The sequence below is a fragment of the Macrotis lagotis genome, chromosome 4 (assembly GCF_037893015.1).
Source record: "Macrotis lagotis isolate mMagLag1 chromosome 4, bilby.v1.9.chrom.fasta, whole genome shotgun sequence".
NCBI lineage: Eukaryota > Metazoa > Chordata > Mammalia > Peramelemorphia > Peramelidae > Macrotis > Macrotis lagotis.
The window spans coordinates 114,074,345-114,096,903 of record NC_133661.1 but is presented as its reverse complement, the minus strand read 5'-3'; the positions used below and the strand labels follow the sequence as shown (position 1 = coordinate 114,096,903).

At 43.1% G+C, this 22,559-nt stretch overlaps 1 protein-coding gene across 1 annotated transcript; it reads left to right on the top strand.

The window, feature by feature from the left end:
- The first annotated feature begins 16 nt into the window (after positions 1-16).
- On the top strand, positions 17-22,549 carry DPCD (deleted in primary ciliary dyskinesia homolog (mouse)). The gene is made up of 6 exons (XM_074233888.1): positions 17-134; positions 5,937-6,017; positions 9,633-9,757; positions 9,987-10,120; positions 21,897-21,999; positions 22,202-22,549. The coding sequence occupies exons 1-6, from the start codon at positions 71-73 to the stop codon at positions 22,304-22,306; spliced, it is 612 nt and encodes a 203-aa protein (XP_074089989.1). The 5' UTR covers positions 17-70; the 3' UTR covers positions 22,307-22,549.
- The last annotated feature ends 10 nt before the right edge of the window (positions 22,550-22,559 follow it).

The window sequence follows — 22,559 nt, the reverse complement described above, 5'->3', positions numbered from 1 at the left end:
GCATCCGGAAGCGGCGCTGAGGCGGCGGTTGCCATGGCAGCGCCGGGCCGCGCAGCGCTGGGAAGGGAAGATGGCGGTGCCGGGCTGGCTGGAGAGGCTGCGGGCGGCGGACAAGACGGCGCTGTTGCAGGACGGTAACACCGGGGGCCCGGCCGGGGTGCGGCGGGGATCTGGGGTCCAGCCAGCCGCGCCCCACCGCCGCCGCGCGCCCCTTCTGCTTTGTGGGGCGGGTGGGTCCGAGCCCGGGCCCAGCGCCCCGGCCCCCGCGCCGCCGTTTCCCTCCGCCCGAGCCCCGGGGGCGCGGGGGCCCTGCAGCCTCGGCCGCCCCCCACCCCCGTTCTCCCCGCCCCTCCCCCCACGCGCATGCCGCCCGAGACCCCGGTCTCGGCCCCGGGGGTCCGAGCACTCTTCTGGAACCAGCTTCCACCCTCTACGCCCGTAGGCTTGCCTTCGGGGAGCCGAGGGCCGGGCCACACGCGGGCATCAGTGTTCGCCTAAGAGAAACGTTTAGCTCTGAAACTTACCCGATGGATCAGTTTGCTTGTCTTTGTCTTAATCTCATTATCTATCAAATGAAGGGCGGGACCCAAGGGTCTCCAAGGCTCCTTTCAGTCGAGATTCACAGGATTCCGTTATTTCATAGTGGCAGAGGGGCTTAGGATTGAGATGACACGCAGGGATGGTGTGTATTCCCTCCGGACTTTCTATGGGAAGGGATAGACAGAATACTGTCCTTATGAGCTGCCCCGTGGAGATCCTTTGGCCCAAGTTTCCAGTGGTCTGTCCTCCAGAGGAATGGGATGGAGGGGACAAAGGAAAAGACCCATGTGCGGTGGAAAGAGCAGTAAGTTTGGAGTCAGAAGACCTGAGTAAGATCCTTGGCTTTACTATATATTTCCATATGACTTTGGGCAAGTCATTTAACTAATGTGAATCAGCTATCTCTCTGTAAACAAACCCCAAATCCAGTCCCTTTCTCTTTTGAACTTCTGTCTCACATCTCTTTTTTGTTTTTATTATTGTTCCTGTTTTATTTGTTTATTTATTTATTTGTTTGTTTACTTATCTGCAAGGCAGTGGGGTTAAGTGGCTTGCCCAAGGCCACACAGCTAGGTAATTTTTAAGTGTCTGAGATCGGATTTGAACCCATTTACTCCTGACTCCAGTGCCAGCGCACCACCTAGCTGCCCCTATTTTATTTTTTTTAAGAAAGATTTTATTTATTTTGAAATTTACATCTTTTAGCTGCCCTTTTGATAACTCTACTTGCATGTCCTGTTGGCATATGCAACATATCCAAATTTTTTTTAGGGCTTTTTTTTTTTTGCAAGGCAGTGGGGTTAAGTGGCTTGCCCAAGGCCATACAGCTGGGTAATTATTAAATGTCTGAGGCCAGACTTGAACTCAGATACTCCTGACTCCAGGGCCAGTGCACCACCTAGCTACCCCAACATATCCAAAATTTAACTTATTTTCCTCCAGAACATCTTGTCTATACATTCCTGTTTCTTTCAAGGGAACTCATTCTCTTCTTAACTTTAGTTTCTTAAAGTTTACTGAAAGCACTCATTCTTTTTTTTTTAATTTATGTAACACATTGGGGTTAAGTGACTTGCCCAAGGTTACATAGCTAGGCAAACATTAAGTCTGAGGACGAATTTGAACTCAGATCCTCCTGGCTCTTGGACTGGTGCTCAATCTGCTGTGCCACCTGGCTGCCCCTGAGAGCACTCATTCTTGACTCTTTCATCTCCTTCAAGTCTCATATCTAATCATTTGCAAAAGCTTTACCTCTACAACATCTCTTTCATCTATCCCTTTTTTCCCCTACATGGCCACAACCTTCATTCAAGCTTTCATTACTTTTATTTTTATTTTATTTTTTTTTTGCAAGGCAAATGGGGTTAAGTGGCTTGCCCAAGGCCACACAGCTAAGTGTCTGAGATGGGATTTGAACCCAGGTACTTCTGACTCCAAGGCCAGTGCTTTATCCACTACACCACCTAGCCACCCCTGTTTCATTACTTTTAACCAGACCGTGGTAATGAATAATTTTCAAATTAGACTTCTTATCTGCACTGGCCAACCTGTACTGTCCTTATAGCTGCCATACTTATTTCGATAAGGCAAGTTACATAATAAACTTTTCTGTGTAATGAATTTCTTATTATAATAACATTTTTAAATGCATAAAATAAAATACATAAGATTGCAAAGGAAACCAGTTCTATTGAAATACTGTTATCATGATCCCCACATTCAGAGTCCCTCTTCTAAATTAGTATAGGTCCAACTGTGTTACTCCTTGGCTTCTATTCTAAAAATGAATAATATTTCTTAGCATAGTCCAAGCCCCTTCATAAATCTTAACTCCAAACCGCCTTTTTAGCATTATTTCACTTGAGTCTCCATCACACACACACACTACATTCTGGCCAAATTGTTTTTAAAGGTGTTTTCCTGAACTTGACACCCCTCTCCTAGTAGGTGCACTCACAGAAATCAGAATTCATAGAAATTGGAGTGTACATTTTGTCATATATATCTCTTCTCCCTTTATGAACTAAATTCTTGATAAATATTCACTTAATACTTCTATTTATTCTCTCATTCTTTTCTTTTTTAAAACATTTTAACATTATATTTGTTTTCCAATTATATACAATAGTAATATGTACCCATCATTTTTTGCAAGGCTCTGAAATCTACAATTTTTCCCCCTTCCTCCCTTCACTCCCTCCCCATAGAAGGCTGTCTCTACATTGTTTCCATGCCATACATTGATGTAAATTGAATGTTTTAAGAATAAACATAAACCCCCTCCCCCACCCCAAGAAGATGGGAAAACCTCAAGGAGAGAGAGAGAGAAAATGTACTTCAGTCTGTGTTCAGATTTCAATGGCTCTGTCTCTGGGGTGAGTTGCTTTCTTTATCATATGTCCACCAGAGAAGTTGCCTCAATATTTTCCCTCCAGTTGCTATTACTAGCTATACCTCTACTCTATTCCTCCCCACTCTCATTTATTCTATTCTCTCTCTCTCCTTTCATCCTGGCCCTGTCCAAAAGTGTGCATCTGAGTACCCTCTCCCTCAGTCTTCCCTCTCTTCTATCACCTATTTCCCACTTCCCTCCCCCCCCATTCCCCTTCATTCCATCCCTTTCCTTCCATCCTTCTCCAGGGCAAGACAGATTTCCTCACCCTAATAAGTGTGTATGTCATTTCCTCCCTGAGCCATTTCCAATGAGAATGAAGGCTTATGCATTCCCCCTTGCCTTCCTTCCCCCACTCCATTCCACTGAAAAAGCTTTTTCTTGACTCTTCTGTGAAATCTCTCAGCTTCTTCATTTCCTTTTCCTTCCTCCCAGTACTTTGCCCCATCACCCATTGACTCCATCCCTTTACCACATCATACCATTATATCCCACTCCTTCCTATGTTCTGTCTATATATGCTCCTTCTAACAGCTCTTATAAATGAGAAAGTTCATATGAGTTATCAATATCTTCTTCCCTTACTCTCATTCTTTTCAAAGTTTTTCTTCAAGTTGGCTTCTGATCTGATCATTCAACTGAAACCTTCTCCAGGGTTACCAATGATCTGTTAATTTTCCAAGTCTTTTTATCTCAGTCTTCAAATTCTTCTTGACCTCTGCAATTTTCTTGAATACTTTCTCTTCTCTGGGTTTTCCTGACATTGCTCTCTCTTGGTTCTATTTCCTTGGAAGTCTAACCTTAATCTCCTTTGTTGGATCTTCATCCATGTAACACATGTCACACTAATTGTGGTTGTCCTCCAAGGCTCTATCTGGATCCTCTTCTCTTTCTTTAAATTCTCACTCGATGGGGGTGACTAGGTGGCACAGTGGATCGAACACTGGCCTTGGAGTCAGGAGTACCTGAGTTCAAATCCAGCCTCAGACACTTAATAATTACCTAGCTGTGTGGCCTTGGGCAAGCCACTTAACCCCATTGCCTTGTAAAAACCTAAATAAATAAATAAATAATTCTTGCTTGATGATCTCATCAACTCCCAGGGCTCAATTTTTATCTCTGTGTAGATGATAGCAAGATTTATTTATCCATTCTTGATCTTTCTCCTGAGTTCCAGCTTCCCATCACCAACTGTCTATTGAACATGTCATTATTGAGATGTCTTATGGACATCTCAAACTCAGCATGTTCAAAATAGAATTCATTATCTTTCCTGTGAAGCCCATATTTCTTGAACTTCTCTATTTTGTCAAGGGCTCCACCATCCTTCTATTAACACAAGTTTGCAGTATCATCCTTGACTCCTATCACTTGCATATCCAATCAGTTACTAAGTCATGTAAATTTTTTCTACACCATTTCTTCTATCTGATTACATTTTTTCACTCATAAGGTTACCACTTTACTTCAGGCCCTTATCACTTCTCTCCTAAACTGTCACAATAGTTTTCTAATTGGATTTTCTGCCTCAGATCTTCCCCTACCCCCAACTCTAAACCATCCTCTCCATAGCTGCTCATGTCTGGTCTGTTCTTTCTCTTTGTACAATTCTTTGCTTCCTTTAAGATTCAGCTTAAGTTTTCTTTCTCAAGGAGGCTTTGCTCTTTTCTCCCAGCTACTAGTGCCTTTTCCTCCAAAACTACCTTCATCTACTTTGTATTTCTCTTCTATGTACTGATTTATGAATATATGACTGCTTCTGCTTTTTCTTTGTATTTTTAGTGCTTGTTGTTTGAGTGTCAGAATTCTTATATCCTTTTGAAGACTTAACTCTTCTGCCATTGCCTGTAGGAAGCTTTTCCTGAATCTCTGAGCTGTTGGTGTTTTATCTCCTTCCAATGCTCTTGTGTTATACTTACTTGTGCCTCATTGAATTGAGGGCAAGTATTCCTGTGTTTTGGCAATGTATGTCTTGCACTTTGCACAGTGAGTTCTGCCTTGTAGAGGTTTAAAGGGCATTTGTGGAATTGAGTTGAATCTATAAAACTGAAATGGTTGAACTAGGTGATTCCTATGGTCCCTTCCTGCTTTGTTTCCTGTCGTGCTATATGGCAAGTATGGAAAATCTGGAAAATTGAGGCAGAATTAGAGTGATAGAAGTCAGGGAGATTTGAGCAAGCATTCATTTGGTTCCTCCTTTGGAGTCCTAGGGGAGAAAGAATACTAAAGAGAAGGCATTGCCCATCCTCATAGAACTTACAGTTTAGCTGGAAAAACCAAATATGCAAACTAGAAGAAACAAACCACAAAATGACCCTCTAGTAAACTTAACTGTTGAAGCAATACTAACTAGACACTGTAGACAAAAGCAAAGGAGAGATAGACTAAGACAGGAATTAGGATAGAGGATTGTCTCCCAAGCTGATGGTGTGACTTACAGTCAAAATGCTTCCTAAAAACATGGGAGGTTAAGGACTTTCCCAGGATCATATAGCCTGGGACTCAAACCTGAGTCTCTCTGATTTCAGGGCAGCTCTCTATTTGCCATACTATGCTGCCTTTGACAATGTGGAGCCAGAGGAGCTGGGTTCAAATTCTAAATCTGAATTTTCACTTCCTATGTGATCTTGGCAGGTCCCTTCATCTCCCTGGGTCCCAGGGAATATCTTCTTCTGGTTAAAAGAGGGGGTGGGGCAGGGAGTTTGGAATGTGTGGCTTCTGAAGCCCCTTCCAGCTCTTGTTCTAGTTTCATAAATATAAAATCATTTCCGGGGAGGGCACTAGCAACTAAGGGAATCATACCCAATCAGGAAAGTCTTCTTGAAGCAGGTGAATGAGTCTTCAAGCAAAACTCCGAAGGAATGCTAAGTATGAGTTGGTAGGGAAGTAACAGCAGAGTAGCCTCAGGAAGGGACATTTTTAGGTGCCTTTAACCTCCCATCTGGTGGCAATGACACAGCAAGGGAAGCTTTTCCACACAGTTCTTTGTATGCTTTTTCTTCAGGAAGGAGGAAAGTGCATTACCTGTTCCCTGATGGAAAGGAAATGGCTGAAGAGTATGATGTAAAAACCAGTGAACTCCTAGGTAAGTGAAAAGATCTCACCTAGGCAGATCAGACAAACAGGACTCTGGGAACCATAGCATCAGCTCCCCTCTTGGTTCTGAGGAGACATTCAACATTAAGGTCTCCTGGAAGAGCTTAAAAGCAATTCCCCCAGAACTCCAAAGTAACCTCTTTTTAAGCTAAATGGGACCTAGGGTCTGAGCAGGGGACAAGCTTTGTCTTATAAAAAGCCAAAGGGAGCGTTTAGAAAGGGGCAGCCAGGGCCTCTCATTTCCCTATTAAACTCTGCCCTGAAAACTAAACCACAGACAATCCTATGGGGATAACCAGCTCAGGTATGGCTGTCCTCTTCCAGCTAGGCTGCTCTGTTCCTAGATCAGGACTGGCTCCATTTGATTTGACTCTCCTATAGGGCCTTTATTTCCAGGGAAGAGAATTGACTATGTAGCTTTCCTTACTTTCACTAAGTAAGCTTAATTCCTCTACCTCTTCTCCATGAACAGGCTCATGAATGCAGTCTAATGATCTGATTTCTGGGACTTTCTCTTGTGGATACACATATCCATATTAACCAATGTCTTGAATCCTGGAGTTCCTGTGTTGTCGATGTTTGACCTAGAGACTGAGCCTGTCAGCACTGGGAGTTGGCAGTTTGTTTCTGATATCATTCCCTTTATTAAGTTCCATCTGAAAATGCTAAGACCAGTGATGGAACCACAGGATGGGTTATTTTCTTCCTGGGTCTGATAGACAGCCAGTATTGGATGGGGAATTTCTTTCCCCTTTTCTGACAGCTCATAAATGTCCTGAGTCAACACAGTGGATTAAACTGACTTGTGTTCTATTCTCCAGTCTTAAAGTTTGTGTTCTGCGCATGTTCAGACCAAGCACAAAGTGTGGCTCCCTCCCTATTATGAACAGCTTGGGCTCTAGTCCCAATTGGTTTGGTCGGCTGCTATTAAAAATCTTGATGTGTTTAGCATGTGACACTAGTTCACTGGAAACCAACACAGTAGTAATATCCTCACAATGCATTGTAATTTATAGCACTCCCTAGGGGTGATAGCCTTGGAATGCCTAACTGGAGAGAACATATGAAAGCGAAAGGTCATGTGACCTACCCACCGCCAGGCCAGCCTCCACACCACTCTCCCAGCTCCAGATCTTGCCTTCTGACTCCTCCATGTGGAGCAAATCAAGAAACTGTAACTGCAGAAAATATACAAATCCCAGGTTCCTGCTTTACTTGGACCTGAGATGAAAATACAGCTTAATTCTAGGTCCTTTATAAGCCACAGAATTTTAGGCCTATCATATATCATTACCTATACTGCAAGATAGGGAAAGGAGTGGACTTTTACTTCTCAAAGCAGAGAAGGAGAACCAGAGTCAGTAAAGCTTATCTAGAAAGTCAATGGGAAATCAAGTGGATTTGAGTCCAGTGTTCTTGACACTTTTCATACTTCACATTTTCCTCCAAGTCCCTTCCAGCCCCCAAATCTTCATAGGGGTTTTGTAGCTGCACAGTACCCCCCTCAGATCCCTGGCCAACCCCAGTGACTCAAGGTCAGACTACCTGCTCCCCTTCTTCCTCCCTAACCCCTCACTCCAGGGCACTGTTTGTTGCCTTTAAACTTGAAAATCTAAATAAACACTTCCTGAGCTAGGATGACACTGGTTTCACACGTTCAGTGAAATTCGAGATGGAGAATTGTCACCATGTCAGTATATGAGACCCTCCCTCTTTTTTTCAGCTTCTTATACAGCTTATACAGACTTGATAATAAGCCAGGCTAGTTTTCTGGTGGAAATATCAGAAAGTAATTGATTAGTTTGCCTGAGTAAAGAACCTTTATCTCCACTTATCCTCTCTCTTTATCTATCCTCTCTCACCTCCCACTCCCCAGAAACATAAGTGGTCTTTATTTTCTGAGGAAAAAGTGAATAACTGTGACACAAAGATAACAAATCCACAAAGAGGGCCTCCTTGCAGCCAGTGCCTGGCTCAGTTACCTTCTGCTTTGGTGTCTTACCACCAGCTTAGCCAGCCCAGGTTGACTGTGGAGAAGTTTGAGCATCTTCAACTCCAAGCACTTCAACAATGTTATAAATGACCCATGCGGTTCACTTCAGCCTCCTTGGGGACAGGATGCAGCAGCTGTTTAATAGTTATACAGCAGTATGGCAGAGTTTTAGGGAAGAAAAGAAGAATCCTGTCTCCAGTTTACACTGCAGGGAGTATTTAAGAACATGGAATGTAATTATCCACATTGGAAATGGGCCAGGCTCTGGAGCTTTGGGGAAAAAGACTTTGGGGACTGCCACTTTCTATCCCACCTGAATGGTGGAGCCATCAAAAGTCAGTTTATCCTTTAGATTGGGTTATGCTGACTCTGGAGAAAGATCTGGACACCCCTCTTCCCTCCCACCCCACCCCCCAATGCTAAATCACTTGCATCTTTCTCTTCAGATTCAAGGTTCATTGAAAGTCTCCCTTCCAAGGACTGGCCCTGTCTTTGCTGGGAACTGGCCTTGAACACACTGGTTTGGCTTTAACATATAATCAAATCAGGGTGACAGCAGGTGGAAAACATCCTTTTATTGCTGTAGAAACTGTCCTTGAATTCAGAATAAAGAGGGGCAAAGGGATGGGAAGATAAAGTATCTATGTGTGTCAGAGTTTCTTTAATTTGCATTTTTCTAATCAATAGTGATTTAGAGCATTTCATATGACCATAGATAATTTTAATTTTTCATCTAAAAAAATTCATATTCTTTGTCCATTTATCAACTGGGGAATGACTTGTATCCATATAAATTTGATTCATTTCTTTATGTGCCATGTTTTTTGCTTTCTGCCTAATCTTAGCTTTGTGTAAAACCTTTTTAATTTTAACATAATCAAAATTATCCATTCTACATTTTATAATATTCTCTGTCTCTTGTTTGTTCATAATTCTTTCCTTCTTCATAGATAGGTAAACTATTTCTTGCTTTCCTAATTTGCTTATGGTATTGCCCTTTATGTCTTAAGTCATATATTCCTTTTGACCTTATCTTGGTATAAATGATTTAAAATGTTGGTCTATACTTAATTTCTGCCATACGGTTTTCCAGATTTCCTAGCAGTTTTTGTCAAATAGTGAGTTCTTATCCCAGAATAAGCTTTTGATGCTATACTGATGACTAGATGATTGTTAAAGTCATTTGCAGCTTTATCATATTATTTTCCTGTACTACAGTGATATCCCCAGGGGCTGTGGATCCATATAGTTGACCTTACAGTAATTGACTGTAGACTGCTTTTGTCAACTGTTGTGTGAGTGGATTGTTGTTGTCAGTTTGTTTTCTGAGAAGCAGTGTGTCCACTCTTATTAACCTTTTTTTTTTTATATACATACTAGTCTGGGTAAGAGCCTGAGCATTACTGTCTTCCATAAAAGCAAAGTTTAATTCCTTAAAGTGAAATTTTCTTAGGTTGAGGGCTTTTTGTAGGGTTAGTAATAGCTAATTATAAAGGATTAACCTGTCATTTCTGAATTCCTTTAGCACCAGAGTTATCATTTTTGATGTTCACTTTTAGGTTGAGTATTGGATCCTTTACTGGTGACTCAGTTGCTTTATTTTTTTTCCAGTTAGAAAGTGGCGGGTAAAGAATGCTCTGGGAGCTGTGAGTCCGTGGCAAACAGAAGTGGGAGAGCCAATGACCCCTATGGGTGGAGTCCTGGGGTCAGAGCTCATCAAGGAAAGCAGTTCTAATGTATGTATATCTCTCTGACCAGGTTTTTAATAGGGCCCAGATAAAGGTATTCCTGTCAGAAGTGGGTGGTTTGCCATCTTGAGACAGGGGCTTTGGACTATGATTTTGTCAGCAATGATATAAGTGATTAAGAGAGATTGGGTGAAGAGCCACCCGTATGCTAGAAGTGGGGAGGTTTGGAGCTGTAATTATATTTTGAACACATCATGAATTAGCTTGTTCTCTCCAGCCTATCTTCATGCGGAAGGACACAAAAACGAGTTTTCAATGGCGGATTCGTAATCTTCCCTACCCTAAGGATGTCTACAGTGTCTCTGTGAACCAAAATGAGGGCTGCCTCATTGTCCGGACCACTAATAAAAAGTAAGTTGCCTGATGAATGTGGGGTGGGCTGGCGGGCTGACTGGAGAGGCAGGCTGTAGTTCAGTGCCTGTGTGGTCTTTATGAGCAGCTACTACCTTCACCTGGGTTTTCTACAGGTAGAAGGGAAGATTGAACTCTTCCTTGAGGGAGGGAGAGAAGTAGTGTGATGAAGAACCGAAAGGGCACAGGATTTAGTCAGGACCTGAAAACATGGTGCTACCATTTAACTGTCCATGTGACCTTAGGCAAGCCATCTCACTGTACTTAGACAAGTCATCTCTCTTTACATTTCGTAAAATGAGGGAATTGAACTTTTTGACCTGCAAGATAAATCTATATCCTCTGATTTGATAAACTTCAATCATAGTCTTAAAAACTTTGATAAAAACCTTTGACTTCCTGGGAAGAGTTGCATGGCAAGCTACTTAGAAAGAAACTGGTTTTGACTGCTGGCTTTGTTGTCCTTAGACTTTTGGTGCTATCTATAGCAATAGTTTAGGCTTCTTATGTGATCCCAGGATGATAGCAAAGTTTATGGCATCTGATCAAAGAAAGAGAAAAACAGTCCTTGCCTTCAGGGAGCTAATATTCTAAATATGGAGACAGAATTTAAATAAATAGATATATTAGATACATGCAGAATAAGTGGAAAATAACGCTATAGGGGAAGCCTGAAGGAACCAGGAATAGGAAAAGATTGAGAAAGGCCTGCAAAAGATGGGATTTAAGCAAAGTCTGGAAGGAAACCAGAGGTGAAGTGAGAGCATTCTGAAGATGGGAACAGGGAGAGTGCAAAGACCAATATGATAGATTTATATAGTGCCCAGAAGTAGGAGGAAAAGCCCAATAGAGAACAGAGGAAAAACTAGAAGAAAGAAAGAAGGTAGGAAGAGAATGTGGCCAATAGATCCAGATACTGCAGAGAGGTCAAAGAGGATGAGGACTGAGAGGTCTTGCAATTAGGAAATCATCAATAACTTCAGAGACAATAGTTTAAGTTGAATCATGAGATCAGAAGCCAACTACTGAGGGCTTAGAAGGGAGTGAGGGAGGAGAGACGAAGCACTGACTATAGATGGATTTTTTAAGGGACTTGAGAAGGGGAGGAGAGATAGAGGATAATAGGACCTTGTGAGGGTTTCTTAAGAATGGATTTTTGTGACCTCCTCCTGCTCTGTTAGCACCAGGTGAGTCCAATCAGAAGATGAAGTTGATGAGAGTAGTTCAGAATTAGACTATGGCAAGATGTGATCATTGCTAGTACAAGGAAGCAGGGGACTCAAGAAGAAAGTACAGTCAAAGTGAGATTCACCAAGGGACTGAGACTGGGAAGGGAGGAGAAGATATCAAGGGAAATACTAAAGGGTGGAGGGATAAGAGGTCACCATGAAGACAAGAATATGGCAAGCTAGATGTTGCAGTGGAAAGAGCACCGGCCCTGGAGTCAGGACGACCTGAATTCAAATTTGGCCTTAGATACTTAAAAATTACCTGGCTATGTGACTTTGGGCAAGTCACTTAACCTCATTGCCTTGCAAAAACAACAAAAATACAAAGAACAAGGTTAAGGAAACAAAGGTATGACAAAAGATTATGATCTCTTTCAGGAATCTTGGAGTATTAAACATAGAAGTGGGAGATCAAAGTCTTACTCTCTTTGTATCTAGCTGAGGTAGAATGGATCTATAGAACCTAGGAAATGAGTAGAATGAGGATGAGGAAAGTTAAGACATTTGTGGCAACATCAGGATGTTTGTTGAAGTTCTATCATAGGAAGTAGAAGTTTTGAGTAGAAAGAGGAACTACAAGCCAGGCTGAGGAATGAAGGAGATTTCTTTGGGGATGGGTAAATCATAGCCACCAGGATCTGAACTGGTTGATAAATTTGAAGAGAATGAAAATTAAAAGAGATGTTGCTGAGTAGTAGGGAGAGTCGGAAAGTAGCATTCGGATAGAGGGACTATTCCAACTCCCTTTCTGAAACTGGTGAGATGGGGGGTTTGAAAGAAAGTGTAACTGAGGCTGGAAAGGTGAGACAGGTAAATGAAAATCAGTAGAGTAACTAATGAATAGTGGGTACAGGTATTCTATCAATGGAGAAGAGCTCCCCTGAAGGAGACTTGAAAGGTCCTCTTTTAGCAAGTTGTTGTGTGCTGTTGTATCCTATTAAATCCCTGGAATCCTGCCACAGAGTAAGCACACCACTAGGGATGGGGGGTGGGGTAGAAGACTCTGGAAGCCCAGTCAAGAGATGGAAAGTAGTGATGTCCTGTCTGTGGAAGATGAGGGGCTATTGTTTGATATGTTTAAAGGTCCAGGTTCAGAGAATTGCTTCCTGTGGTGATTGGTAGTTAGCTCCTAGGTGAGGAACTGACAGGTGGCATTAGATCTGTGATACTTGCCTGCCCTTGACCTGTGAAACTGATAGAATGGGGGGGGGGCTCCCTGTAGCCTTACTTTCCTTATTAGTCATTGGAGACTTTCTGGTTTGGCCATAAGGAGATAAATTCCTGGTTTGATTTCCTGGAGTATGTGATGTCCTTGCCCATTGTCAGGGACAGGCTCCTAAACTGCTCCCTATGCCCTGGCCCTCTCTTCTCTTTCACTGCCTGCCCCCACCTCAGCAGGCCAAGGATGGCCAGTTACCTGTCTCACTGGGGCATGAGCAGATTAATGAATTAATTTCAGGATTATTGCTGCCCATGCAGCCAGTGGCCCCAATGGTTAGCCCTGTCTATAAATACAAAGTCATAATAATAAGGAATTTGTGTTTGTAAAGCACTTTGAAGTCCTCAGATAAAAGGTACTTTATTCCTGTTATTATTCTCATCATTAACAGGAGTCTATGCTTGAAGTAGAATAAAGCAATTTTAGACAATGCAGAAATTGCTTTTAGGAAAACAAACTCTGCTCTTCAGTTCATATTCCCTGGTGTGGAAGGCCCTAGTTTTAACACGGGAACAAAAGTGCTTCTGAAAGCATTTGAATTTGCTGCAGAGCAATTCCTGAAGCCAGCTGCTGCCTCCTTTTTCTCCCCCAGAGGTCACTGTTGAATACAGATAGAAAGCAGAAATGTGATTACTAGGGAAAGAAAAATGTTTACCAAAAAAAAAAAGTATTGTGGGACCTGTATCTGCAGCTGACCCAACCATAGGTGGCACTCTTGGCCATAAGTAGCTCTGCTCCTTCACCTGGAGAAATGATTGTGGATGGCCAGGCCTGGCCTGGATGGTGGGTCATCCTTTGCAGCCAGGGTTCCTTTCTACGCTAGGAGGGACCCCAGCAGCTTCCCATTGTTGGTACACCATGCAGAAGCTTCTAGGTGTGGGGGGAGGGGGGTTGGGGGAGGGAAGGACCTTTTTTTTCTGCTAAGGGATATTTAGTTATTTATAGTATCATTCAAGGGCTATATTTGATCAAACATTTAATTTATTGGGGCAGCTAGGTGGCGTAGTGGGTAAAGCACTGGTCTTGGAGTCAGGCGTACTTGGGTTCAAATCCGGTCTCAGACACTTAATAATTACCTAGCTGTGTGGCCTTGGGCAAGCCACTTAATCCCATTTGCTGTGCAAAAACCCCCCAAAAAAAACCTAAAAAAAAAAAAAGAAAACATTTAATTTACCTCTAAAAAGCTGCTAGATTTATTGAATTTCAAGTTCCAACTTTGTTGGCAATGTCAGACCACCACTACCTGGTTCCCTGCCCTGTCTTAGACTCTTAATGGAAACCTGTGAATTTTTATCCTATACCTCACTGCTTATGGAGGCATTCATGACAAACATGTAGTTGTTAGCTTTTTCAAAACAGCCTCTCAGCTGATGCTTTATTTGACTCTCAATCAGATGAGGCTGGACTGCCATCACCGGGATCAAACCAGTGAGGCAGTGAGCCAGGATCTCCAAGGACATTTCACAGGCAGTGGCAGAGCTGTGGAATGGAAGGAGAAGACTCTGAGCCCACAAGTCCAGTGCACTTGAACCTCCCAGAAGGAGATAAATAGGCCTCCTGGGCTCTGCTCCCTAGAAGACAAAACCTGGAGTTTGCCTTCATGTTGGGTTTTACAATTTAAGGAGGACATTATTTGTTTTTGTGTTTTGTTTTTGTTGTTTTGTTTTGTTTTGTTTTGAAAGGCAAATGGGGTTAAGTGGCTTGCCCAAGGCCACACAGCTAGGTAATTATTAAGTGTCTGAGACAAGATTTGAACCCAGGTACTCCAGACTCCATAGCCGGTGCTTTATCTACTACACCACCTAGCCACCCCCGGAGGACATTATTTAGCTGGGGAGAGTCCTGAGGTGAAACAGTTTCAAGAAGGTGAAACATTTCAAATTTATGGCCTGGGAAGGTCTATTAAAGGAAATGGAGACGTTAGATCTGGAAAAGAGACTCAAGGAAGGACAGGAAAGCTGACTCCCAGGTTTTAAAATCAATAAACATTTGTAAGGCACCTACTATGGGTCCTGTTATGGAGATGATGTTTCTCCTTCATTGATTAGCACATGAATTGAATTTGAGTGAGGGGGAGGCTGTGCTAAATCACCCACCTTACTTTTTCTTCCAGAGCCATCTGGGTCCAGTGGTCAGATCTGAATTAGGACAACTGGAGATGGCCCTGGATTCGAAGCAATCAGGGTTAAGTGACTGGCCCAAGGTCACACAGCTAGTAAATGGCAAGTGTCTGAGACTGGATTCCAATTCCTGTCCTTCTGACTCCAAGGCCAGTGCTTTAAAGAGAAAAGATAAGTCCCTACTCTGAAGGAACTCCCAGGCTAAAGGGAGAGACATGAAAACTACTGTGTACAAACAACATCTGAACAAGACAAATCAAAGATAATGAATAGAGAGAGAAGGCACTAGCTCTGAGATATTTCAGGAAAGGCTCCTTGTAGAAGCTGGAACTTCAGGAATGCCAGGGAAACTAGGAAGTAGATGAAGAGGGAGAGCCTTCCAAGCATGGGGGCAGTCATTGAAAATGTCTGGAGATGGGATGTCCTGAATAAGGAACAGAGGAAAATGTATCCTTAGATTATGGAGTGTGAAGAAAACTGGAAAGGTGGAAAATGACCAGGTTATGGAAGACTTTAAAAGCCAAACAAAGGATTTTATGTTTGATCTGGCTACTGAAGTTGATTGAATTGTAAGATGTCATGATCAGATTTGTGCTTTAGTAAGATCAATCTGACTGCTAAGTGGAGGAAAGACTAGAGGGGGCAGAAACTTGGAATAGGGAGATCAAGCAGCAGACTATTGTAGTAATCTAGGAGTATAGTGATGACGGCCTGTCCCATCACTGGTGGTGCCAGAGAAAAGGGGACGTATTTGAGAGAGATTATAAAGGTTGCAATGATAGGACTTGGCAAATGATTTTAAGAGTGAGGAGTCAAGGGTGACACTTGGTTTGAGAGCCTGGGTGACAGGGATAGTGGAGGAACCCTTGACTATAATAGGAAGTTAGGAAGAAGAGAATGTTTGAGGGTAAAGAAAAAGATACGGATTTAGTTCTGAAAGTGTTGTTTTAAAATACTATAAGACAGCCAGTTTGTGATGTCCACTAGGCCGTTGGAAGTGCAAAACTTGAAGGTAGGAAAGCTATTAGGAAATATCTGGAAAAGCAGATGTGAGATTTTCTGCATAGAGATGATAGCTGAATGTGCAAGAGCTGATAAATCATTAAGTGATAGTATAGAGGGAGAAAAGAGGATCCAGAAGAGAACCTGGAGCCTTAGGGCACTGCCATGGTTGACAGATTTGAACTAAATGAAGATCCAGCAAAGAAGGGGCCAGAGAGGAGAACTAGGAGGGAGCAATGGCATAAAAACCCAGAGACCATCAAGGAGAAGAGAACAGTCAAAAGTGTCCAAAGGCTGAAAAGAAGTTAAGGATCAAAAGAAGTGGCAAGAGCCCATTAGAGTTGGCAATTAAGAGATGCTTAACTTTGGAGAGAGCAAGTTCAGTTAAAGGATGAGATCAGAAGTCAGACTGCAAAGAGTTAAAAAAACAAGGGAGAGGAAAAGAAGTGGAGGCAGAGATTCAAAATGTTTATCTACAAAGGGGAGAAGAGACATAGAAGGATAGCTAGCAGGAATGGAGGTATCAAGGAAAGGTCTTTTTTTTTTTTTTGCAAGGCAATGGGGTTAAGTGGCTTGCCCAAGGCCACACAACTAGGTAATTATTAAGTGTCTGAGGCCATATTTGAACTCAGGTACTCCTGACTCCAGGGCTGGTGCTCTATCCACTGTGCCACCTAGCCGCGCCAAGGAAAGGTTTTTTGAGGATGTATGAGACATGTGTGTTCATAGAATGGGTGTGTTTATAGATGGAGAGTTTAAAGATGAATGAAAGATTGGGGTTCATAGAGGGAGCGATCTGCTGGAGAAGTCAGCATGGAGCAGCATCCCTGGCCACTTTTCCATGTGAGTCAGGGGTGAAGGAGAAAGTGATGGAAGGCAGGGATGAAGAGGGGGGAAAAGGGGGAAATGTCCTCATTTTGTCCAGTGAAATATAAGGTAGGGTTCTCAGCCAAAAGCATGGGAGAGAGGGAGCCATGGGAGACTTGAGGAGGAATGAAAAGGTTTTGAAAAGCTGCTGTGATGAGTAAGATAGTAAGTTGAGTGTATAAGGTTAAACTTCTCAGAGGACCCAGTCAGCATGGTTTTATGGTTTTCCTTATTTTAAAATTATGTGATGAGCAGCAAAAGCATAGATAGTGATGTGATCCAAGGCTGTTACTTGGCAGGCCAAGATATTCAATAGAACAAGAGGACAAGAGATGCAGAAGAGAACAGAGCTGATCTGGCTCACTACAGGGTCAGGATGGGGAAAGGAAGACAGTGTAGCCAGTGCAAGGATGATGATTGAGAAATGAGACTGAAGGAATTAGGGAGTCACAGCAAAGAGGAAGAACAGTTTTTGGGGGGTGATGGTGAGGTCATCTCTCTATACAGCCATAGAAGAGTCGAAGCAAAGATCATGGGAAGTAAATAAATTGAGGAAGAATCAATCTATACATTGAAGTCCTTTAGTATTTGGGTGGAAATTGAGAAGGAAAGACAGAGCCAGGTACTCATCACATTGAGGAAGGAAAGAGAGTATCTCAGAGTTAGTAGTCAACTACTGACTTGATGGGTAATAAATATGGAGAAGGAGAGGTAGCAAGTTAAGGTGGCAGAGGAGGAACCTGGAAGTCTTGGGGAACAAGGAGTCTTCTAACCCTGTCCCTAGGACCAACAATTCAAGGGATTTGAATGAAAGTATAACCAGTATTAGAGCTGGCTAGTGAAAAGTTGATCTGGCAAGGTTTGGTCCCATACAGCAGAACCAAAAATGATAGTTGCAGAAGCAACTTAGGTGAATGTTAAGAAAAATGACTGGTGAACGCAACCCTGGCAGTGGGTCCCCTCTCCCTGGAAGTCTTTGAGTTGAGGCTGGAGAATGCTTATCAAGTAAGATCTAGGGGGTACTCTTCCAGCTTGGATCCACTTACTTAGGCTCAGGTCCCTTTCAGGTCTTCAGTTCTCTGCTTGTATAAAAATACCCAATACAGTGATCACATTTGATACTATGTTCAGTATACTCACCTAATACTCCTCTACCTCTCTGCCTAGAGGTAAGTAGGTTTCATTATTTCTTCATTAATTTTTTCCCATTAATCAAGTGTTCAGTTTCCTTTCAGTAATCTTTTCATTTGTATTGATATAGTCATTGTATATATTCAACCAGGTCATTTTCTTAATTATGGGGTGTATGTGTGTGTGTGTGTGTGTGTGTGTGTGTGTGTGTGTGTGTGTATATATATATGGAAGGATTTACTTGGAAAGTAAAGCTCTGGCACCTGTGGTGCAGGAGAAATGGAATTTCAGTACTAGTAAGGTCTCCCCTGATGGCTTCTGTTCCCTGCCCCAACACCCAGCCTCAGATTCATACATCTGGTGCTTGTTTTCAGAGCCTCAGTGATTTGTACTTGTGTGTTGATGAGCACATATATGTGTATACAACTAGGTGTCTGTGCAAGTGAATGTGAAGCAATAAGGATATATGTCAGTTCAGTAGCATATGAATATGATATGGTCATATAGGAAAAAATGTCTACCCAGGACTGTTTTATGTGTATATTCAAGGGGACAGTGAATCTTGTCTTCTCCATCCTCTTTTGTTAATGGCTCCTTGTGTTGTTGAATATTAGTCTAGAGAGTTGGGTGAGTCTAGGGAAAGGCCTAGAGAGTCTAGGGAAGCCCTTTTGGAGCTATAAGATACAACCTAGGGCTCATTGGTCATACAGCAGGCCAGATTAGAAGCTAGGTATTCTCCTGACTCTTGAGATTGGTTCCCTTTCCAATTTATATGCAGACCAGGTTCTTTGAGGGTTCTTTGGAGGTCTGGAGGGCTTCTTAGTGGTGTTTGAGGAATGTTCCTTAGTAGTGATACTGTAGGGATCCCCAAGTGAAAATTATGACCAGAGCCCCACTTCTCATCACCACTTAACCCTGTAACCTGAGAGCCATGAAGATAGAACTTTGGAAATAAATCATAATGCATGATAGGAACATGAACTCTCACATCCCTTTCTGGGGTTCCCTGTACTTTACCAGGCTCAACACTTGGCTCCCTCATTCCAGCTCCTCTTAAGAAGGTCTTTAAGATGAAAAAAAGAGCAAACCAGGGTTGGAAAAAGACAGTGGTTGCACGAATGTCTTGATAGACCTAGGTGTAACCACAGTGCTGTGGTAATTCCCATAGGTGCAGGAGCCAACCTCAGCAGGCTCCCTTCACTTGATCCCAGAATGACTAAAAAGACTGTGTGTCTCAGAGCTCGAAGCCAGGGGCCTAGAATCCCAAACTTCTGGTGACAGATAGGACTGTGCTTGTCAGATAGTGCATTCAGTAGGCCATATTTGAATCAAGTGAATCTGGATATAATTGCTGATTACAAAGTCAAATGCAGTTCTTCTCAGATCCTCTGGGTGAGCTCCAAGTGCAAGGAATCTGATAGAGGGCTTGTAAAACTCCTGACAGAAGAACCCATTCCCTTGCCCAACATCAAGTGCCATTGACTTCTTGATGCCTAGCTGTCTGGAAAGCTCCCTCAGTGGCACCAGATTTCCAGCACATACCAGATAGGTCTTGCATATATTTAGAACTTCGGTTGTTCATTGAATTGACCTATAGACTAAACTTTCCCAGTAGCCCTGACATTTCTTGTCTCTTCCTTCCCATTTATTTCCAAAACCCTACTGTCCCCAGAAGGCACAGGTGAAACTGTCCTGCCACACTGAGTAGAGCTTTTTGATCCAGGCTTTCCCTTCCTGCTGGGCCAGCCTATACGCCAGGCCCTCCAACCCCAGGGAGGCTGTGTGTAGCTCTGGGTCTTAGCCTGCCTTTGCTGTGGACTGTTTTTTTGTGTCTCTTGGTAAGAAGTTAACACTTCCTTAACAAGTCTTTGTGTTCATCTAATCTCTGCTGTTTAACCTTTGACACTTCCCTATTCTCGGTGTCTGCCACCTTTCCTCGGCCCAGCCCGTTGACCCCGTAGCCCCAGGCAGAGGCTAGGAAGGGCTGGGCCCGGCCCAGGAGGCCAGCATTCCACCCCTGCGGGCAGGCGGATGGATCGGCTTTCTCTGGGCCAGAGCTTTGGAAAATAAACTCAAGATTTTGTGCCATTAAGGGCCTCAAAGCTGGTTTTCGGAGGAAAGGAACATCCCTTGTTCATCTCCTTTTGAACTGTCAACCTTTAAGTAAACACACTTCCTCTCCGGTCCCTCCTGACGGGTAAGGGAGAGAGCCCTGGGGAAGAGAAGGCCAGGTCTGGACCCTCCCCTGACCCAGCCCGGATGGGGGGAGGGGAAAAACAGAGCAATTGTAGCCAAATGTACCTGGTCATCAAGGCCTTTGAAGTGCTCCCTTAGAGAGGCAGCTTCCCCACCCCCAGTCTGAATCCACTTGCCCTCCCCCCCTTCACAGGTTTCTACCTGTAAAGTGCTGCTGAGGGGCCTCTGGGAAAGCAACAAAGCCCCTCTCCCCAGTACAGATCCCTCCCTACTTTGGCATTCCAGGCTGAGCTTCCGGACTCTTGCTGGCCAGGACAGGCCTACTAGGAAGGGACCTTTGGATGCCAAGCCTGGACAGAGGTTAGGGCAGGTGACCCCCAGTGTGATCCATTACCAGGAAGTGAGGTGAGAGTTTAGTGGACCAAATGAGATACCACAAATAAACACTTTGCACAGCTGTAATTGCTATATATAAGCTTCATTGCTGTTCCTTGAACAAGATACTTCACTTCATCTCCAGGCATTTTCACTGGCATTCCTCCCTCTTCCCCTTGCCCCCCCCCCCCCAATACTTGGAATACTCTCCCTCATTTCCTACCTCTTGGCTTTCTTCTGTAGCAGAGGAAAATCCCACCTTGTAGAAGACTGTTGGTCATCTCTAGTTTATCTTGGATGTATCTTGTGTGAATGAAGTTTTTTCATGTTATCTCCCCAAGGAAAGTGCATTGTCTTCTCCCTGTCTTTGTGTCCCCCAGTTCTTTGTACAGCCCAGCTCACACAGACAGCCCTTAATAAATGCTTATTGATAAAACTTGTTATTAATAACCAGCCGAGTGAGATCTGGGGACTGGCTCTGGCTCTGCTCTCTACCAGTTTTATCACTCACCTCAGGCAAATTTCTTTATCCCTCTAGGCTTGTTTTCTATAAAATTACAATCATGGGACTAGATGATGTAGATATCTGTCTGTTTTAGAGAAAACTGTTCTTACTAATACTTCAGCTTCAGAGTACCTCAGTGTCCCATTGGTGGGAAGTCTTAAAGTTATCGATTTTGAGTTACTTCCAAAGACTAACTCTCCCTAATGAGAATGAAAAACCTAGTGAAGGAATAGACAAAATTCCCTTCTTACAGGATATTAGGCAGAATTATCTGCAAAGTAACTTTTTGAGGGAAGTTGAGGGTTCAAGTAACAGATTTCAGGGGAATCAAGGATCCAAAAGTGAGTTACTGGACCATTATACTCTGACCCCAAGGGGGCCATTTGGAAATGGATAAGTTTTCTTTTCTGTTTGTTTGTTTTTTTTAAATACTTGCTTTTTGCCTCTTTTGCTTTGTGGAATAGTAAGGTTCAGTTGTAGACCTGAGAGGCCCTGGAGTTAACATTCGCAAAGGTCTGCTGCCAAGACAAAAAGTAGTATGATGAAAAATGGTACTTGATACTGACCTCTATGCATTATCTAATTATAAATCCCACAACATTATTTTATCTAGGTATGATTTTAGGTAAGGAATATAAAGGTGCAGGCACCAGTATTCAGCCTAAACCTTTTGGCTCCACACCTAATGCTCTTTGTAGTAATACTAGAGATCTCTCTTACTTGATGGCTGGGGGAGAAGAGAGGAAATAGTGATTTACCAAATAGGATGGGTTCTAAGGAACTGGAGCATCATTATTTAAGATGAGATTTGTTTGTTGGGGGTGATACCAGGGAATTTTCAGATGTTTCACAGATTTGTAGTCTATCCCTTTGAACTCTTTAAAGAAGCCAACATTAACTTGTGGGCTGCCCACTGAGGTTATGTCTAGAATGCCATTTATAGTTATTTGGTGATGCCTAGCTGCTACTTTTACCTTCCAGAAAGGAACACGGGCACAAGCCATCTAGCCAACATTTCCCTGATCTAAGATTGGACAGAGGCACAGGACACCCCAGGTCCAAAGTGGGCTGTATCCTCTCTCTCTCTCTCACTCACAAGGGCTTGGTTTTTATGTCACCATCTATCTCACAGGTACTACAAGAAATTCTCCATTCCTGACATGGATCGATACCAACTTCCCCTCAACAGTTCTGCACTGAATTTTGCCTATGCCAATTGCACCCTGATCATCACTGTAAGACCCACCTTCACTATCCTTTTATTCATTCTCTTTTCCTCACACAAAGATCCCTGTTTCTTTTCTGATGGGGGAGGTTGTTCAGAGGGAGTATGGAACACTGTGTGTAAAATGTGCAGATGTGCATCAATCATTGTGGGGATGGGAAGCAATGATAGGATCTCACTCCTTGTCCTGATTTATCCCTCTCACCCCTCAGTACCAAAAGCCAAAGGAGATCCTAGATGCAGAGGAAGAATTGCAGAGAGAGCTAAAGAAGGTGAAGACTGCCAGTGGCCAGAATGGGGACTGTAAGACCCAGTAATCAGACTCAAGGCCTTGTCTGCAGACTTCCTAGCTCAAAATCTCTTGGGTCATTTCTACAAAGGTGACCACCAGGCCTTGACTTTGCCCTTGCCTGAATGAAGTCTTGGATGGATTTCAGGATTTATCAGAGATAAAAATTGAACCCTGGAAGCAGGCCAGGTCCCTGACCTAAAATGGTGCCTTCCAGGTAATCTAGGTTTGTTAATCTCCTGAGTAAAGCTAATTTGAGTTACCCTTATTCTCACTGGAGC

Coding starts and splice junctions, on each gene's coding strand:
- DPCD (XM_074233888.1), top strand. CDS start 71: ATGGCGGTGCCGGGCTGGCTGGAGAGGCTGCGGGCGGCGGACAAGACG. Junction 9,758..9,986: donor TCAAGGAAAGCAGTTCTAAT/GTATGTATATCT, acceptor TGTTCTCTCCAG/CCTATCTTCATGCGGAAGGA. Junction 10,121..21,896: donor GTCCGGACCACTAATAAAAA/GTAAGTTGCCTG, acceptor TCTATCTCACAG/GTACTACAAGAAATTCTCCA.